Source organism: Callorhinchus milii, unplaced genomic scaffold (genome assembly GCF_018977255.1).
Source record: "Callorhinchus milii isolate IMCB2004 unplaced genomic scaffold, IMCB_Cmil_1.0 Scaffold70, whole genome shotgun sequence".
Lineage (NCBI taxonomy): Eukaryota > Metazoa > Chordata > Chondrichthyes > Chimaeriformes > Callorhinchidae > Callorhinchus > Callorhinchus milii.
Window position 1 is genome coordinate 198,606 of NW_024704811.1, and position 20,170 is coordinate 218,775.

The 20,170-nt window shown below is 52.3% G+C and overlaps 2 protein-coding genes across 2 annotated transcripts in view; one reads left to right on the forward strand and one right to left on the reverse strand.

Annotated features, from left to right (window-relative positions):
* Positions 1 to 15,091, forward strand: part of bop1 (BOP1 ribosomal biogenesis factor) — a 57,012-nt gene extending 41,921 nt beyond the window's left edge. The window contains exons 4-16 of the mRNA XM_042345632.1: positions 3,061 to 3,215; positions 3,400 to 3,517; positions 6,369 to 6,470; positions 7,656 to 7,868; positions 8,647 to 8,808; positions 9,119 to 9,199; positions 9,629 to 9,698; positions 10,798 to 10,930; positions 11,322 to 11,502; positions 12,014 to 12,302; positions 13,137 to 13,221; positions 14,113 to 14,220; positions 14,724 to 15,091. Of these exons, the coding sequence (XP_042201566.1) occupies positions 3,061 to 3,215; positions 3,400 to 3,517; positions 6,369 to 6,470; positions 7,656 to 7,868; positions 8,647 to 8,808; positions 9,119 to 9,199; positions 9,629 to 9,698; positions 10,798 to 10,930; positions 11,322 to 11,502; positions 12,014 to 12,302; positions 13,137 to 13,221; positions 14,113 to 14,220; positions 14,724 to 14,877 (1,851 nt within the window). The 3' untranslated portion in view covers positions 14,878 to 15,091. The remainder of the gene's footprint in view (positions 1 to 3,060; positions 3,216 to 3,399; positions 3,518 to 6,368; positions 6,471 to 7,655; positions 7,869 to 8,646; positions 8,809 to 9,118; positions 9,200 to 9,628; positions 9,699 to 10,797; positions 10,931 to 11,321; positions 11,503 to 12,013; positions 12,303 to 13,136; positions 13,222 to 14,112; positions 14,221 to 14,723) is intronic.
* Positions 15,092 to 16,587: 1,496 nt separating this feature from the next.
* LOC103183658 (maestro heat-like repeat family member 1) overlaps positions 16,588 to 20,170 on the reverse strand; it is a 33,419-nt gene continuing 29,836 nt past the window's right edge. The window contains 1 exon segment of the mRNA XM_042345634.1: positions 16,588 to 17,153. Coding sequence (XP_042201568.1) covers positions 17,071 to 17,153 — 83 coding nt within the window. The 3' untranslated portion in view covers positions 16,588 to 17,070.

The following is a 20,170-nucleotide window of genomic DNA, read 5'->3' on the forward strand; positions in this document are numbered from 1 at the left end:
ATAATAATAATCCTTGCGTTTGGTACGCCGCCTTACCAAGTCGGAAGGATGTCTCTCAAAGTGCTTTCACGGGAATCACTGTGAAATGGAGCGAATGTGGATATGTAGGCAAAGACGGCAGCACAATTGCGCACAGCAGTGCCCCCCGATATGAAACAGCCATGAAGGCGATAGACAATTTTAGCTAAGATGTTGTTGGCCAGGACACAGGGAGAAACTCCCTTCGCTTTCAACTGGTATCTTTTAACATCTACCTGAACCTGCAGCCAGACAGTGCATCAGTTTGATGGCGAGCGTCTCCAGCAATTCAGTGCTCTCCCAGCACTGCACTGGAGAGGCAGCCAAACCAATATGAGTTTAAAGTTCCAGCATGATGCTTAACCCGCAACCTTCTGACTCAGAGGTGCGAGTGCTGTCAAGTGAGACAAGGGTTTTTGTGGTCTGTCATGTCTGCCTGAGAGTTTGTCATCTACCCATGGAAATTCCTGCACGTGGAATGGAATGCATACTCTCAAGAGGCCTACCAAATTCCAGAGAGTATTAAGCACAGGTTGGCAAGAGCCAAGGCTTGGGAAGCCCAGAGCGTGTGTTGAGGTAACTGCTGGAATTTAATCAGCATAGCATGCCATTGAATAATAATAATAATAATAATAATAATCCTTGCATTTGACGTAGCTCTTTTCACGTCTTCTAGATGTCTCAAAGTGCTTCACAGAATATACTATAAAGTGAATTGACTGTATATTTGTGGGTGAAACGCGGCAGCCAATTGAGCACAGCAGTGTCGCACAAACAGGCGTGGATTGAAGTGACCAATTTATTATTGGTTTTTTCTTGATGTGGAGTAAGGAAACTTGCCCAAGGTTTCACCCTGCCTGGAATCGAACCCAGGTCTCTCGCTTGAGAGGCGAGTGCTCTAACCACTGAGCTACAGGACTCCACAAATTGAAAGCACTAAAGCAGTGCCTGGCAAGCTTCCAACAGCAAAAGCCCTAACCCTACCTGCCAGGGCTTTGGCTTGCAGGGTTAACAAGAGCTGAGTGGGAGGCTTCCCTGCCCTCAGCGACTGGTCTGCTCTTACAAGTCCTGATGTTGAGCCAGGGCCGGGCTGTGCTGTCATCAGCGGTGCCCTGGAATACTGCGGACCCGCCTGGCTCAGGAACCGGACTAGAGACCGTCACAGAGGGCCGGCTCGATTCCGACATTCTATTGCCAGGCACGTCACCTCGGAGCCAAATGAGCTCCAAGAAGATCCCGCTTACATCCTCCAATCCCCTCCTTCCCCCGCCCCCGGAAAAAAAATCTCAAAGCATTTCACTAAGACGCTGACACAGCAGGGCGGAGACGAGCGGAGTTTGAGGGTGTTGATGAAAGACACGGTCAAAGAGTAAGTCAGGGTTTCAGTGAGCTTTGGTTTGATGATCTGGAGATAAGCAGGGGATGATACTTACCGGGTGGTTTCCTTTTGAGGATTAGTGGTTGGACAGAGTGGGTGTTTAAATTGGATTAATAGGGTCTCTTGTGGTTTTCAGGCTGTCTCAGGTTGAGTCCTGTAGCTTAGTGGTTAGAGCACCAGCCTCTCAAGCGAGGCACGGAGAAACATTGGGCAAGTTTCCTTACTCCACTCGCCTCTGTTCACCCGGCAGTAAGTAGGAACCCTGTGGTTAATCAATTGACGAATCACTTTTCTGGGGGTAATAATTCCTTCAAAAATCTGGATTACTGTTGTATGTGGATCAATGCTATATGTAGTGCTGGGAGGGAGGATGCTATCTTCAGATAAGACATTAAACCGTGCCTATGGTCACCTCTCTCCTCTCCCCAGTTAGTTCAGTGTCGAAACAGTTGTTAAGCACTCCGAGATGCTACCCGCAAGTGAAAGGCACTATATAAATTCAAAATGATGTTGCTGACGATCTAAGTGCAAGCCGTTATTGTTGACAATAAGTCCCTGTGATGCGGTTTGAGAAGCAGGGACGTTACAGATGGTATATCAAATGCAAAGGAGTCATTTATTTAATAAGTTCACTCAGATACCCACAGACACAGAGTCACACACACACTTTGGCCTTTGTCTGTAATAAAGGCTTGTCTGCCCGTGTGACCAATCCATTCCCATCTCTTTATGCTTAATGGTGTGAGGATGTACTGCTCAGAGCTGCATCAGACCGGCCTCCTGGGTGGTGGAGGGAACCTAATCGGCGTAGGTAATGTGTACTCCATGTCCCCAATCGGACACGCCTCAGGGCAGGGGGAGAGAGAGGGTGTGGGAGAGGGGCCAGAGCTTGCCCCCAGGGTGCCTGGCTTGGGATGAGCCAGCATCCAGAGGAGGATAAACTTACATAACCTTCACCATCACATTTCACACACATGAGGTAATCAGGCAGACTGTGGGGTTGTTTTTATTATAAAGAATAGATCCCAGGGACAGACAGACAGAGAGACAGCCTGCCCGTTCGCTAGCTGGCTCGGCGGCTGGGCCAGGGAACGAGATGGAACGTGTGCTGCTGAGATCAGACAAGGGGGAACAGCTTCCCAGCGCCCTTGGGAGATCTCGACTCTCACTAATTATTTTGTTGCTGCTCTGGGGGAAAGGAACTTTATCCATGCAGGGCATTGGCATATTTCAGACTGTCAGAGAAACACTGTCAAGAGGGACTGGTTTTGTAGACAAATCTACAAGTCCTATAACTTAGTGGTTAGAGCCCCTCAAACGAGAGGACCTGGGTTAGAAACGTTGGGCAAGTTTCCTTACTCCATACCTATCAGGAAGTAGGAACCTTCTTGTTAGTCGATTGGCAGATCGCTTTTCAGGGGGTAATAATCCCTTCCAAAAAAAATTATTCTTTTTTACAAATGATAAGAAAAAATGTAAGGATTATCATTTATTTATTTAGAGTGTTAGGTAAAGTGCTTTACCTAATTTGATTTAGTGTGAATGAAGGTCTTTAGTAAGGTTTAGTGCGAGTTAAAGTTCTTTGGTTAGTGCTAGTTAAGGTGCCCAGTTTAGTTGTGCGGTGGTACTTGGATGGTAATGCTTTGGTCTTCCCTGTTTTTCAGGATATTCGGAACACTGTGGGGAACATCCCTATGGAATGGTACAAGGACTATCCACACATCGGCTATGACCTGGATGGGAAGAAAATCTACAAACCAATCCGAAACAAGGATGAGCTGGATGAATTTCTGGATAAGATGGAAAACCCAGACTATTGGTGTGTGCTCCTGGGAATGGCGCTGTATAAATGAAATTTGTTGTTGTTGTGTGCCTGGGTTCTCCCCACTCCCCGTCTCTCCTTCTCTCTCTCCTCCTCTCACAGGAGGAGTTTCAGTGGCGGGTTAGGGCTCTCACCCCTGTCCTCACGGACTGTCCCCATCACGGCTCTGATGTCTCCACAGGCGCACGGTTCCTGATAAGATGACGGGCACCGAGATCCGTCTGAGCGACCAGCAGATCGACCTCATTCACCGCATCCAGAGGGGCCAGTTCGGAGACTCGACCTTCGATCCTCACCAGGTACTGTCTGCCCTCACAGCACAGAGCAGGGCAATACACGCAGCATCTTGCCCCATTCCTCTCTCTCTCTCTGGAATGCAATGACCAACAATTGTAACATGTGAAAGGATGGTGATGATTGTATTTAGAAGTACTTAATTGTATTCAGTACAAATGTTTAACTGTATTTAGACGTCCAGAGGATTCGGGGGTGGGGGTGTGTGTGAGTGAGTGAGTGCCATCATCTTCAAGGCGGATAATGATCCCTCGCCATGTTCAGTGTCACGTCTTCCGTAACATGGATGGAGTCAGCGAGGAGGTGAAATGCATCTCTGGCGGCTTGTTCCAGCTCCTCCGTAGTCTCGTATCTCTGTTTTGTAAAAAGGACTTCATGTACTCTCGTCCCACTCGAGGATTGCGCTGAGTGTCAGCCTGGACTGTGAGCTCAAAGCCTCATCATGTGGTGTGAGCCCAAACCTCCTGACCCAGAGGCTGAGCCAGGCTGACGTACGGCCCTCGATACAATGGTGACGCTGGCCTTAAAAGCCAGGCCTTAACGGTCTACACACGGAGCCAGCCAGTCAGCAATGCAAGTGTACCTCACCCTCCGCTATAGCACCTCACCCTTCACTGAAGCACCTCACCCTCCAGTATAGCACCTCACCCTCCAGGTATGCCTGCTCCAGCAGCTTTTTTTTTGCTCTACCGGATGTCTTGACATATGCAGAAACCCATCACCATGCCTAAGGCTCCAAGAGGGAGATTATTGGAATGGAATGCACACTCTCTCCCTGGAGGGATGCATCCTGCTTACCTAATTCAGGAAAGTACTAGGTGCAGGTTGGTAAGAGCCAAGGCTTGGGGGCACAGAGTGTGTGTTGGGGTATCTGCGGTAGTTTGCCATTAAGAGCATTGTTTGGTAAGCTTTCCTGCTGCTTGTCCAACTAGAGCCACCCAACCGTTAGGACTGTGGCTTGCAGGGTTAACAGGGGCTGAGTGGGAGGATTCCCTGCCCCCAGTGACTGGTCTCGGAGTGGAGTGTGCGATAGCCAAGCGGGGTCTGACAGGTCGAGCTGAAACCAGGCTGCCGTGAACCTGGGCTGTAAAAGTGGAGAGGGCTGAAGAGGTGGGTGGGGGACATGAAACAAGCTCGCTGAGGCAAGGGAGCAGCCAATGTAAACTTTGGGTGGGTGGGGGGGGGTGGGTTGGGATTGTGGTTCACACTTGGTAAAGTTGACAACAGCACGGGTCTTCCCGGGCTATCCCGACGATCGTCTGCCACATTCCAAACCTGAGGAATCCCTCTGGAAAGTTTTCACTCAACAGCCTTTTCTGTGATATCAACAATCTGCTGGATTGGGCTGACGTTCAGAACTTTCACCAAAAGAATTCAGCCTGGATTCCTGTGAGCAGACGTGATTTTACTCCTGTTCCTCTGGGGCTGCCTGTAAACGTGGCCTCCCACCGCTGCTAGTTTTCCTCATCTTAAGGCCCTTTTTCTCTCTTGCCTTATATTGGATATTTGACAGCGTCTTTCACATTTGGGAGGACGTCTGAAAGCACTTCACAGGATGTACTGTAGGGTGCAGTCGCTGCGTATTGATATAGGTGAGCCCGGCAGCCAATTTACATGGAGCAAAATCCCATAAACAGACCCAAAATTGAACAGGTTTTAATAGGGAATTGTTGGCCACAAGAGCGGGAGAAACCCCTTGCTCTTTCCAATAGCGTCAATTGAATAATAATAATCTTTGCATTTGACATAGCGCCTTATCACGTCTTCGGGACGTCTCAAAGTACTTCACAGAATATACTTGGGACGTCCTCCCGACGTGAAAGGCGCTGTACAAATCTAATTTGTATTGTATACTGTAAAGTGAATTGACTGTAGATTTTGTGGCTTAAACGCAGCAGCCAATTGTGCGCAGCAGTGTCCCACAAACAGCCGTGGATTAAGTAACCAAACGTTTTTATATTATTATTTTTTTGGAGGGATCATCACCCCCAGAAAGCGATCCACCAATTGATTAGCTACTGGGTTCCTACTTACTGCTAGGTAAACACAGGCGTGTGGAGTAAGGAAACTTGCCCAACATTTCCCCCTACCTGCGAATTGAAACCAGGTCCTCTCACTTGGTTAGAGGCGAGTGCTCTAACCACTGAGCTACAGGACTCCGATCTTTGACATCCACCCGGATGGGGAAACAGGACCTTGTTTTTTTTAAACTGTCTCACCTGAAGGATGACACCTGGAGCATTGCTTTGGAGCATCTGAACTTGTGGAGTCTTGTTGCTCAGTGGTTAGAGCACTCGCCTCGCAAGCGAGAGACCTGGGTTCGATTCCCAGCAGGGCGAAACCTTGGGCAAGTTTCGTTACTCCGCACGCCTGATAATAATCCCTCAAGAAAAAAAACAATAATAATTTGTTCACCCCAACCCACGACTGTGTGGGACATTGCTGTGCGCAATTGGCTGCCGTGTTTCGCCCACAAGTATGCAGTCAATTCACTTTACAGTGTGTTCTGTGAAGTGCTTTTGGACGTCCTCCCAACGTGAAACGCGCTATATCAAATGCAAGGATTATTATTATTATTATTATTATTATTATTAACAACCAGCTCGGGTACAAATCTCTGACTGTCCTTGGGACGTCCTCCGGACATCCAACGTGAAATGCGCTGTATAAATGTAATGCATTGTTGTTGTTGACATTTGCAGAGAGGGGTTGGTGTTGTTGAGCCCGTTCTTCTGCCCAGTGCTCAGCCTGCGGGCTGTGCTGCCCAAAGCCTGAGCAAAGCAGCAAAGAAAATTGGAGTGAATCTGATCGTACTAAATCTCTCTCTCTCTTTCTATATCTCTCTCTGTGTTTAAGCCTTCTGTCGATTTCTTTACTCATGAGACGATGATCCACCCTGTGACCAACCAACCAGCTCACAAACGCAGCTTCATCCCATCCCTCATTGAGAAGGAAAAGGTGAGAGTGGGGGTGGGTGGGGGGAGAGGGCCTAAGCCAGACTGTAGTCAGTGTTTTGCACACAGCAGTGAACCACAAACACCCATGAAAGAGAGTGACCAAATCTATCTGGAGGATTGTCGGCCAGAACACCAGGAGAGAGATGCTCCCTTCTCTTTTCCAATAGCCCCGCTGGATCTTTGATGTCCACCTGAACAGATACAGACGGGACCTCCGTTTAACATCTCATCTGAAGATCCTTTCAATATCAGCCTGGACTGTGACTTTGGTCTCCTTATTTAAGGAAGGATGTACTTGCCTTGGAGGCTAGTACCAGCGATGAAGGGGATGAGTTACGAGGATAGGCTGACCAATTTGGGCCTATATTCTCTAGAATATAGAAGAATTAGAGGGGATCTTATAGAAACCTGTACGATCATCAAAAGGCATGACAGAGTAGATAGTGGGAGATTGTTTCCCTGGTTGGAGAAACTAAAACCAGGGACCACAACCTTAAAATCAGAGGTCAGTCCTTTTGCACTGAGTTGAGGAAGAACTTCTTCACTCAAAGGAACTCGCTACCCCAAAGGGCTGTTGACGCTCAGTCCTTGAACATATTCAAGACTGAGATAGATAGATTTCTTATTGCAAAAGGGATTAAGGGATATGGGGATAAGGCAGGACCAGGTTATTAGCTGGAGTTAGATTAGAAGATCAGCCATGATTGAATAGCGGGGCAGGCTCGAAGGGCCGAATGGCCTACTCCTGCTCCTACATGTTATGTTATGCACCTGTGTCAGCACTCTGGAAGAGCTCTCATTGAACCCCTCACGCACACTCGGTGCACCCCCCGCCCCACCACACACACACGCACACACACACACACACTCACATTCTCGTCTCCTCTCCCCCACATGCTCAAACACACATTCCCCCCCATCACACCCCCCCCCCACCACCACACACACTTTTATGTTCTTCCGTTTAAAATACTTGTCTAATTCCTTTTACAAACTGTTACAGATACTGCCTTCAGCCAGTATTATCGGTCAGGCCCACCATGCTCTACCGTCTGTGTAAAGAAAAATTATTTTGACCTCTCCCATGCGTTATTTTGGTGACGTCCTAAATTGTCCCCACACATCAGTGTGTCTCCGTGCTGTTCATTCAGGGCCTCTCACCTCTTTTTACCTCCTCCTCCTGTAGGTCTCCAAACTGGTCCACGCTATAAAGATGGGCTGGATCAAGCCTCACCGGCCCCGGGATACCAGGCCCCAGTACTATGACCTGTGGGCCAAGGAGGACCCCAACGCCATCCTGGGGCGACACAAGATGCACGTCCCAGCCCCCAAGCTCAAGCTGCCCGGGCACGAGGAGTCCTACAATCCCCCGCCAGAGTACCTGCTGACGGACGAGGAGGTCAGGAGCCTCAACCCCTCGCTGGCCCCAACCCCTCACTGACCCTCCTCCTGCCCTCGCTGATTCCGCCCCTAGTTGGCCCTGCCTCCAGCTGACCACGCCCTCCCTGGCCCGGCCCCTTACCCCTCGCTGACTGCGCCTCTCCCTGCTGCTGACCCCATACCTCACTGCTGCTGACTCGCCCCTTCCTGCCCCACTTGGCCCTGCCCTTGCCCCCTCACTGATCCCGCCCTTGCCCCCTCACTGGCCCTGCCCCCTGCCCTGTCACTGGCCCTGCCCCTTGCCCTCTCACTGGCCCTGCCCCTTGCCCCCTCACTGATCCCGCCCTTGCCCTCTCACTGGCCCTGCCCCTTGCCCTGTCACTGGCCCTGCCCCTTGCCCTGTCACTGGCCCTGCCCTTCGCTGGTCCTGTCCACGCTGGCTGTGCCCCCCATCAATGATGCTGGCCCAACCCTTCACTGCTTCTGGCCCCGCCCCTCTCTGCTTCTGGCCACACCCTCTTTGCTACTGACCACGCCCCTCTCTGCTACTGGCCATGCCCTATCTGCTACTGGCCACGCCCCTCTCTGCTACCCCTCTCTACTACTGGCCCCGCCCATGTCTGCTATTGGCCATGCCCACCCCTTGCTAGCCCCACCCTGTCTGCTATTGGCCCCGCCCATCCCCCACTGGCCCCGCCCTGCCTGCTATTGGCCCCGCCCACCCCTCGCTGGCCCCGCCGCTGGAGACCTGGATGCCCCTGACCCACCTCTGAGCCTCCCGTCCTCTCTCTGTGCAGAAGCTGGCCTGGGAACAACAGGAGCCGGAGGAACGAAAGCTGAACTTCCTCCCACAGGCCTTCCACTGTCTCCGTGCCGTCCCTGCCTACTCCCGCTTCATCCACGAGAGATTCGAGCGCTGCCTCGACCTGTACCTGTGTCCCCGGCAGAGGAAGATGCGGGTAAGCAGGCCAGTGACTGCCGTTTACAGTGTGGGCTAGTGACTGACACAGTGTGGGCTAGTGACTGACACAGTGTGGGCTAGTGACTGACACAGTGTGGGCTAGAGACTGACACAGTGTGGGCTAGAGACTGACACAGTGTGGGCTAGTGACTGACACAGTGTGGGCTAGAGACTGACACAGTGTGGGCTAGAGACTGACACAGTGTGGGCTAGAGGCTGACACAGTGTGGGCTAGTGACTGACACAGTGTGGGCTAGAGACTGACACAGTGTGGGCTAGTGACTGACCCCACTGCCATTTCCTCTCAGGTCAATGTGGATCCCGAGGATTTGATCCCGAAACTTCCCAAACCCCGGGATCTCCAGCCGTTCCCAACCACGCAGTCTCTGGTAGGTAACTCACAATCGCTACATACACACACACGCACACACATAGCCCAGTAGACACACAAACACACAGCTCACACACACATGCATATACGCGCGCGTATTCATATATACACACACACACAGCTCACAATAGTAACAACAACAACAAATTATATTTGTATAGTGCCTTTCCTGTCAGGAGGACGTCCCAAGGGACTGGACAGTCAGGGATCTGCACACACACACACACAGCTCACAAACACATGCATAGCTCACACACACAGCTCACACACACAGCTCACGCACACACATATAGACACACACAACTCGCTCACGGAACCACACACAGCTCATTCATACACATATACACACACACAGTTCACACACACACACACAGCTCACATACACACAGATCACTGTCACAGCTCCTCCACTGTGTTGTGTTTGCAGGTGTTCTCCGGCCACACCAACCTGGTCCGGTGTATCAGCGTCTCTCCCAGTGGCCAATGGCTGGCATCTGGTATGTACAGGGAGCTCACTCATACACTCTCTTTCTCTATCTCTCTATCTCTCTCTGACTCCAGGTTTCTTCCCACTCAGTTTCTGTGTGTGTGTGTTAACTGTGGAGTCCTGTAGTGTAGTGGATAGAGCACTCAACTCGCAAGCGAGGGCCCCTGGTTCGATTCCCGGGCAGGGTGAAACGTTGGGCAAGTTTTCTTACTCCACATGCCTCTATTTACCTAGCAGTAAGTAGGAACCCGATTGCTAGTCGATTGGCAGATCACTTTCCAGGTGTAATAATCCCTTCAAAAAATAATAATAATTTGGCCACTCAATCCATGACTGTTTATGGGATACTGCTGTGCACAATTGGCTACCGATTTTCGCCTGCAAACTATACAGTCAATTCACTTTACAATATATTCTCTGAAGTGATTTGAGGCGTCTCAAAGACGTGATAAGGCGCTATATCAAATGCAAGGATTATGACTGTATTGTTATAATCCATCAAAGCCCTGATGGGTAGGGTGGTCCTAGCTGGACAAGCAGCGGGAAAGTTTGCTAGACAGCAATATCAAGGACAAGCTACATGTTTTTAGCTGGTTAGGCTCCAGCAGTTACTCCACCACACACTCTGGGCCTGGTTCTTGCCAACTTGCACCTAATACTCTCCAGAATTAGGTAAGCAGGATGCATCCCTCCAGGGGGAGAGAGCACATTCCATTCCAACAATCTTATCTCTGGGATTTCCACGTGTAGGTGGGGTGTGTGGAGACTCTTAATCACGGTGATGGGTTTTCGCGTGTGTCAAGACACCCAGCTGACCCAAAACGTGCTCTCTCTGGCAAGGTTTGCTTTGGAGTGTCCCACCCACAGTTGGAGTGAGTGACCAATTTCTGTGTAGGATTGGTGGCCAGGACACCGGGAGAGAGAAACTCCCTTCTCTTTTCCAAAAGCGCTGCGGGATCTTTAACATCCACCTGAACAGTCACAGACCTCAGTGTAACTGCTCCTGTGACTGCAGGACGCCCCCATGTCTGTGCTGTAGTTCCAGCCCGGAGGTTCGAGTGGGGAGGGCGGGGGATGTGTCACTGGCTGTTGAACACTGTGGTTTTCAGGCTCGGATGACTGCACCGTCCGCTTCTGGGAGGTCTCGACCGCTCGCTGCATGAAGACCCTCGAGGTGGAGGGAGCTGTGAAGAGCATCACCTGGAATCCCAACCCCACCCTCTGCCTGGTGGCCCTGACTGTGTGAGTGACACCCGCACCAGTACCTAGGAGCCCCCAGTCAGTCACACACTGTACCCCAGTCCCACTGTGCCCCAGTCACACACTGCACCCCTGTCACAAACTGTACCCCAGTCTCACACACACGTTGTACAAGCCCGGGCACACACACACACACACACACACAGAGCTCTCCTCTGACTGTTTGTGGGACGCTGCTGTGCCCAATTGGCTGCCGCGTTTTGCCCACAAAATGCAATCAATTCACTTTACCGTCCATTCTTTGAAGCTCTTTGAAACGTCCCGAAGACCATGATAAGACGTTATATCAAATGCAAGGATTATTATTATTATTAAGCTGACCCTGTTGTAGTGTGTGTGTAGGTAACTGTGTGTGTGTGTGTGTGTGTTGCAGGGAGCAGTGTGTGGTGATTGCTAACCCAGGCCTGGGGGACAAGCTGCTGCAGATCAGCACAGATCAGCTGATCGCCTCCTTCCTGGAGCCCGAGGACCCTGTTCCTCAGCCTGTGCAGTGGGTCCTCGCCGAGGGGGAGGCCTTTAGCAAAGGCCTGCGTCTGACTGTCAAACACCAGAAGGTAACAGCCACGTGCGAGTGAGCAAGCGAGAGAATGCAGCGCGCGTGTGTGAGTGAATGATCCTGTCTGGGGGGGGTGGGGGGTATTGACCTGCCCATCATACCTGCCATACTGATCTGCCCACTCCCTGCTCCACGTCCACCACTTTACCCACCTCACCATGGGTGGTTGGGCATTCAGCCTCTCTTCCGCCAACCTCTGGAACTCCATCCACAACTCTTCCCCTCGCCCCTCCCTTACCTCCTTCAAGGCAGATCTCAAGACCCTCCGCTTTGACTGCGTCTTCGGTCAAACTCCTACCTCCACCCTCCCTGACCCCCAACCACCTTGATCCCAACCACCAGCTCGGATGCAAATCCTTGACTAACTGTTCCAGGAAAAGAGCAGGGAATGGGGTTAGAGTAGAGAGCTCCAGTGGGGGAGCGAGCACCAGCGCAGACACGATGGGCCAGATGGCCTCTTGCCGTGACACGAATGTTGTGTAATGTAAGCGACTCTTCACCCCGAGCAGTCAGTGAAGCAGGTGACCTGGCACGGGAAAGGCGACTACTTTGCCACCGTCATTCCGGACAACGGGAACGCCCAGGTGCTGATCCACCAGCTCAGCAAGCGCCGCAGCCAGAACCCCTTCCGCAAGAACAAGGGCCTGGTGCAGTGCGTGCTCTTCCACCCCATCCGGCCTTTCTTCTTCGTGGCCACCCAGCGCTACGTTCGCGTCTACAACCTCCTCAAGCAAGAGCTCACCAAGAAACTGCTGGCCAACTGCAAGTGGGTGTCCAGCATGGCCGTGCATCCTGGAGGTCAGTCACACCGGCGGGCGGGAGGCAACCAGCAACCTGTATTTTATGTATTTAAAAAAAGTTATAGGTTCACCTTCTCCCCTACTCTGGGGAAAGACCCGAGGTGGGTCTCAAGGTCCCCTCATTCTCACACGGAGTTCCGTAGCTTAGTGGTTAGAGCACTCGCCCCGCAAGCGGATTGGACCTGGGTTGAATTCCCAGGTGGGGAGAAACCTTAGGCAAGTTTCCTTACTCCACACGCCTCTGTTTACCCAGCAGTAAGTAAGAACCCGGTTGTTAGTCGATTGGCGGATCGTTTTCTGGTGGTAATAATCTCTCCAAAAAAATGTAATAATTTGGTCACTCAGTTTGGTCACGACTGTTTGTGCTGTGCCCAATCGACTGCCACGTTTCGCCCACAAAATACTCAAGTCGTTGCACTTTACAGTATATTCTGTGAACCGCTTTGAGATGTCTCAGCGACGTGATGAAGATTGTTATAATTCTGCAATTTCATCCCTTGAATTAAAACCAACTTTAAATGGGGGGGGGGGGGGGGCGAGGGAGGTGAAAATTAGCCAAGGCTTCTGCTGCTGGTTCCTGTACAGCACCCTCTGCTGGTAGTGCAAGTGAAGGGCAACCAGAGCCCACGTAATCCACGGACATTTCAGTCTCCCAGTCTGAGATCAATATAAGCTGTTGCTCTGTCCACTGCACAAACCGAAAGGGTCGCAGGCTGTGACTCCATGGAGGCTCTTGGGAGAATGTGGAGGGAGGCGGGTGGGTCTTGGGGGTGGGGGGGAATCCCTGCGACTCTGGCCAGAGCTGTGGTCTAACCTTCCTGTGCTTTGGCAGGTGACAATGTGATCTGTGGCAGCTATGACAGCCGGCTGGTGTGGTTTGACCTGGATCTCTCTACCAAACCCTACAAAGTGCTCAGGTCAGTCAGTCTCTCGTCTTTCAATCACTTCCTCTCAGAAGAGCTTTGTGTGAGAGGGGATGATGGCTTCCCTTCCCTGTGTGTGTTTGTCACGTATTAGTCTGTCTCCGTTGCTGCTGGCCTTGTCGGGGGTGCTGTCCCACGGGCTCAAGTGGACAATAAAACATCCTGCCATGAGATTGGAAAAGAGCCGGGAGTTTCTTAGATTGTGAAGGATTCGATAAGGTGGATGTTGATCCAATTGCTGATGTGTCTGTAACTAGAGGTTAGAAATACAAGATAGTAACAGGGAGTTTAGGAGGAACCTCCTCGCAGTGGAGCTCACTGCCGGGGGCTGTGGTTGAAGCAGAAAGTGTCAATGTATTTGGAGAAGGAAATGGAATAGGAGGGGTGGGAGGGTTCTTCTTGGGCAGAATAAACACGGGCCACGGACTGTTGGACAGAATGGCCTGTTTCTGTGCTGTGTCACACACAGAGAAACGTTACTGAGAGGGAGTCAGGGTCCTCGATGGGACGGAGCCTGGAGACAAACAACAACAGTGGGGGTGAGGGTCCGGGTGGGGAGAGGAGGTGCCCAGAGTAGGAGTCAGTAGGAGACAGTTGTGAAAGCTGGATGCGGAGGAGGATGAATTTGGGAAGAGTTGCAGAGGGCAGGAGCTAGGTTCTGAGCGTAGACAGGGGTGGGGTGGGGGGGAGAGGGCTGTTGGTTAACGGAAAATGGCAGAGGTTGGGTGGGACGAGGCTGTGGAGGTATTGAAGGTGAGGAGGAGGTGCCAGTGGAGCCTGTTGTCTGTCTGCAAATAGTCCCACTGACAGCAATTCTCTGTGAGGAGCTGAGAGATGGTGTGAAATGCTGTCAGTGACGGGACTCTACCTCCTCCCTGTTTACAGACATCACAAGAAAGCCCTGAGAGCCGTGGCCTTTCACCGTCACTACCCACTGTTCGCCTCCGCCTCAGACGACGGCACCGTCATTGTCTGCCATGGCATGGTCTACAGGTAGGTGTGACCCTCACTGTCTCCGTAACTCTCCCTCTCCCCTTCGGATTGACTCTCACTCACTCTTAACTCTCCCTCTTTCCCCTTTGGATTCTGACTCATCTAATTTCTCTCCCTCTGCTCCGACTCCTCTTTGGCTGTTTGTCCAACACGTCACTCCTCTCTTTCCTCTGTCTCCCTTTGTCCGTCTCTCCTCTGAAAGGCGCAATATAAATAAAATTTGTTGACATCTGTTCCTGTCTCCTCGCCCTCTCTCGCTCTCCGTTCATCTCTCCTCTCCCTCTCCCTGTTCTTTCCTCTCCCTCTCTGTCTCTCCTCCCTCTGTCTTTTTTTCTCACGGATTCGGCCTCCTCTTTCTCTGGTGCAGTCGGAGGCTGGGAGGTGTGTGCAGGTTGGGATTTTCCCATGCAGGGGAGGGAGTGGGGGGGAAGAGGCGAGGTTTGTGTCTAGTTGCTTGTGGTTGTGTACGGAGCATATGGTAAGGTTGTCTCTTCCTCTCACAGTGACCTGCTGCAGAACCCTCTCATTGTCCCCGTCAAGCTGCTGCGTGGCCACACCATCACCCGAGACCTGGGTGTGCTGGACCTGACCTTCCACCCCACACAGCCCTGGCTCTTCTCCTCGGGGTCAGACTGCACCATCCGGCTCTTCACCTGAGCTCCCCTGGCATCCCCTCACCTACCACCCTCCCCACACGCCCTCGCAGCCTCCCCTCCCCTCCCACCACCACCCCTCACCCTCCCATGGGCAGGGGGCTGTAATAAGGATCGTGCTCTGCACCTGCATCAGGTCAGCCGGTTCCATCACTCTTTTCTCCTAAACTTTGATGGTTTTCATTTTTATCAGTGAAAATAAAAGCAGCAGATGCTCATCTCTGTGTCCGTCGCTTCACTGGTCCACTGCAGCCCGGGTTAGACTGTGGGCGAGTGGCCTGCAGCCCTGGGGGAGGAGGCAATCCTGCCAGCTTCACTCAGCTCTACATCTCTCACCACTGTCCCTGTGAGCCGAGGGGTTGGGGACCTGCGACTGGGGGGCTGGCAGTCTTGCCCACATTCTCTGGAGAGGGAGTGGGTTAGAAGTTGAGAGGGAGGGGGAAGGAAGGAGGGAGGGAGGGAGAGGTAGGGAGAGGGTAGGATGGGCACTGCAATGATGTGGAGTGAGTGCAGGCATTGAACGCAATGTGTTGGCTCCTGTATGTGCTCTTTATCTCAGGAATAGGCAGTTTACAGGTGAGTGAGCAATGCTGTCCCGTCTCTGTGTCCCTCAGGAATAGTCAGAACTGACTACAGCAAGTTCCGCTCTGGCCTTCTCATTTACAGCCGAGAGATGATGTAAACAGCAGCTGCCCGTTGCTCTCCGCACTCCTGTCTCTCACACTTTCACATCAAAACAGCTCCAATCTCTCCTCACCACCACTTGCTGTGAAAGGCACTCACTGACTGATGAGATGTCCTCAGACGTGATAGTGCCGGCTGCCTGTTCAGGTGGACGTTACAGATTGTCCTCTTGTGTTTGGCTACAACTGCAGTTGCTGACCTTTTCCAGGCCGTTCCCTATGTCGTGCTATGGCTTTGTGGGGTCCTGTCGCTCAGTGGTTAGAGCACTTGCCTCACAAGCGCGAGGACCTGGGTTTGATTCCTGGGCAGTGGGAAATATTGGGCACGTTTCCTTACTCCGCACTCCTGTGTTTACTCGGCAGTAACTAGGAACCCAGTTGTTAGTCGATTGGTGGATCGCTTTCCAGGGGTAATAATTCTTTAAAAAAATAATTTGGCCACTCAATCTACGACGGTTTGTGGGACACGGCTGTTCTCAATTAGCTGCCGCGTTTCACTCGCACAATATAGTCATCACTTTACAGTATATTCTGTGAAGCGCTTTGAGGTGTCTGGAGGACGTGATAACGGCACTGTATCAAATTGCAAGGATTACTTTACAGTATATCCTGTGAAGCGCTTTGAGATGTCTTAACGATGTGATAAGGCACTATATCAAATGCACGGAGTATTATTTTATAACACAGAGGGACACTCTCTCTCTCCCCTAATTCTACAGCTTTGTTATCTCAGTGAATAATGAGAGTCAGCACCAGGAACTGCTGCTCCCTTCCCCCCCCCCCCCACCCACCTCCCCTCCGAGACAGTGACAGAGAGAAACCAGTGAAAAGGCAGCTTTTAATCAGATATACAATTGAGATGTGTATAATTCTACACCCTATTTGCACAGTGATTTACAGGACTTGTTACATTCACTGTTCAGTTTACAATTGGAGACAGCTGGGCGGGCGGTTGTCACAACTAAACCGATCGGAAACGTGAGACAGCTTGTGTGTTTGGGGTGAGGGGGGGTGGGTGGGGAGAGAGAGAGAGACATAGTGAGGCTGGCAGCCTGGCTCTCCCCCACTCCCCCCTGAGGGGAGTACAGGGCAAGGACGGTTCCCCCCACCCACCCCCTTCTCCACATTTAACCATTACAAAATGTGGCTTTAATTCCCTCCCCACCCACACCAACCCGTAACTAACATGGGAAGCGACGGGCAGCATAGACTGGGAGGAGTTGAGGGGGGGGTGGGGGTGTACCATTGTCAGAATGGCTGACCCCACAATGCCAGTCAGACTCCTGTTTCCTGGCCCCTCACATACACCATCTCCTGCCCAGTACAGCACCACAACCAAAGACACACAATCCCCACCAACGTGTCAACCGACCACACACAACACTCTCCCACTCCCTCTATGGCCTTTGGTCTCGAGGTCCAGCAGCAAAGCTCTCTCCTTGAGGGCTCTGGATTGTGAGTGACAATGAGAGAGAGAGCACTGGCCGCGGGGAGTAGGGAGGAATCGATGTCCCTCACAATCCGTGCAGGAGGCTCAGAGCCTCGGCAGCTTTCATCCTGACTTCTGGCGAACCGTCCTGCAGCAGCATGAGGATCGCTGGGGAGAGAGAGAGACAGACAGCACTGAGAGAGTCGCACAGAGAGAGAAACTGGCAGAGCACACAACAGTAACGTTACATTTACAACAACAACAAAATTACATCTGTATAGCGCCTTTCACGTCAGTAGGACGTCCCAAGGCACTGGGCAGTCAAGGGTTTCACACGAGCAGGGGATTGGGATCAACAACTGCATATTTATATAGCGCCCTTCACCCGGGGATGCAATGCCAGAGTGCCTCACAGTGGCGGAGTCTGACCCCGAGCCGGGGGAGAGGTGACCATGAGCACGGTCAAAAGGGAAGGTGTTTAGGCGTGATTTGAAAGTATGGAGGGAGGGGGCCAGGCGGAGGGATTGAGGGAGAGAGTTCCACAGGGTTTCAGGGCATGGAGGCTGAAGGCACGGCCACCGATGGTGAAGCGGAGGGGAGGAGGGACAAACAGGAGCCCGGAGCCAGCGGAGCGACGGCAGCGGGTGGTGGAGTTGGTGGTAACCAGATCGGAGAGGGAGGGAGGCGCCAGGGCATGAAGGGATTTAAAGATGAGTGAGAGGAATCGTGAAATTGATCCGTTCAGGGATTGGGAGCCAGTGGAGCCTGGGAAGGACTGGTGTGATGGGGGTACTGAGTTTCGTTCAGGTGAGTATCTGGGCGGTGGAGTTTTAAATTAATTGGATGTTGTGTATGATGGAGCTGGGGAGGCCAGCGAGGAGGGCATCGGTTTCAGCTGCGGGTTCGGTGAGTCTGAGGGAGAGTCCGGGGAGGTTGAGAAGTTCAGAGTCGCATTAGAGAAGACGTTGACGGGAGCCAAAGAGTATGGCTTCCGTCTTGCTGACATTCAGCTGCAAGAAATTTACACTCATCCAAGCCCTGAGGTCCATCAAACAAGCTGACAGGACATCAGTGGACTAGGAGTCGCAGCTGGAGGAGTAGATTGGTATGTCATCTGCATACATGTGAAAGTTGACCCCATGTCTGCGGATGACATCGCCGAGAGGGAGTGTGTGGATGAGTAAAAGAAGTGGCCAAGGATGGAGCCCTGTGTTACCTCGCAGGTGGCAGTGCGGGGGCAAGAAGAAAAAAACATTGGATCGAGGGAGGGGGGGGGGGGGGGTGACCAAAGATGTAGTTGAGGAGGGTCTTGAGATGGGTCTTGAAGGAGATGGGGAGGGAGATGGGGAGTTCCAGAGGGTGGGGCCAGAGAGGCTGAAAGCCTGACCACCGATGGTGAGGGGCTGGTGGGGAACGCGGAGCAGACCAGAGTTGGCCGACAGCGAGGGAAGGAGCTAATAGGTCACAGAGGAGCAAAGCCGTGGAGGGCTTTGAAGGCGAGGACGAGGATGTGGCCTGGCTGCGTGGCTCTGCCTGGTTGTTACGCCCCCCGCTCCCTCGCTGGCCAGGCAGAGTAAAATAATCTTACCTTTTCAGTAGCGAGTTTGGATAGTGAATGTGGGAGCAGGATGAATGGCGGGCCCCAGGAGAGGGGCTGTGAGCAGGGCAGCGCCGAGCGGAGTGGGGGGCTGATTTATAGCCTCTCGCACAGCTGCCGTCTCCCTGCGGGGCTGCTAAGTCCCGGAACCACCTTGCCCTCGCTCGGCGCGGCCACACCTGGAACATTTTCAGCGAGTTCCTGGCCTCCAGGAAGCCAGGCAGCACAATCCCAGGCGGCCCCCATCATTAGGGAACAGGATTGCTATTGTTACTGCTTCAACCTGACAGTCTGTGCTCCCACAGCTTAACCCCTCGTTCTCCCTTACATCACCCGTCTACAATGTGCAGCTCAGATACCGCGCCCCCCCCACCCCCCCCCCCCCCCCCCACACAAACCAGTCACAACACAGCTTGCAGTCAGTCTCAGTAGAGCTCCTTCTACCTTTCTGTCGGAATCAACAATAATAATGTAATAATCCGTGTATTTGATACAGCGCCTTATCACGTCTTCAAGACGTCTCAAAACGCTTCGCAGAATATACTGTGAAGGTAGTGACTGTATGGTTTATGGGTGAAATTGTGCACAGCGGTGTCCCACAAACAGTCGTGGATTGAGCGACCAAATTATTATTTAAAACTTTTTTTTAAAGGGATTACTGCCCCCGGAAAAGCGATGTGCCAATCTACTAACAACCGGGTTCCTACGTACTGCTGGGTAACCTGAGGCGTGTTTAACTAACAGTAACTTGTGGGGTAGTGTCCCGGAGCACTTGACACAGGCGGAGCACACTGCCACTGTCAAGGGAGGCACAGTAAGGTGACCGTAGGCACAGTCGAAGCGGAAGGTCATCACGTGTGACCTGAAGATGGGGAAGGGAGGGGCAAGGCGGAGGGATGGAGCGAGAGAGTTCCAGGGTTTTAGGGCGTAGTGGCTGAAAGCACACCTGCCGATAATGGAGCGGAGGCCACGAGGGTCATGCAGGAGGCCATAGCCAGCCAAATGGAGGCAACGGGCAGTGGATTGGTAGTAAACATGTCGGAGAGGTAGGGAGGTGCCAGAGCATGAAGGATCTTGAAATCGATCTGTTCAGTGATAGGGAGCCAGTGGAGCCCGGCCAGAGCGGGTGTGATGTGGGTACCTACTGGCTGCTGCATTTGCCAAAAACGCACAGTCACTAGACTTCAGTTAATTATTTGTAGCACCTTGAGAATCTCGACAGCGTGTATAACCTAGGCGCCTTGTTCGACCCTCAACTGTCCTTTCTCCCCACATCCGTGCCATGACCTTCCCCACCTCCGCAACATCGCCCAACTCTGCCACTGCCTCACCCCTCAGGCCGCTGAAACTCTCATACAAGCATTCATAACGTCCGGGCTCGACTATGCCAATGCCCTGCTTGACGGCCTCCCCAACTCCTCCCTCCATAGGCTGCAGATCATCCAGAACTCTGTGCCCTCTCCCGCACCAGGCTCCTTGACCCTATCACCCCCATCCTCACCCGACTCCAATGGCTTCCCATCACACACAGCATACAGTTCAAGATCCCGGTCTTCACTTTCAAAGCCCTCCCATGACCTTGCTCCCC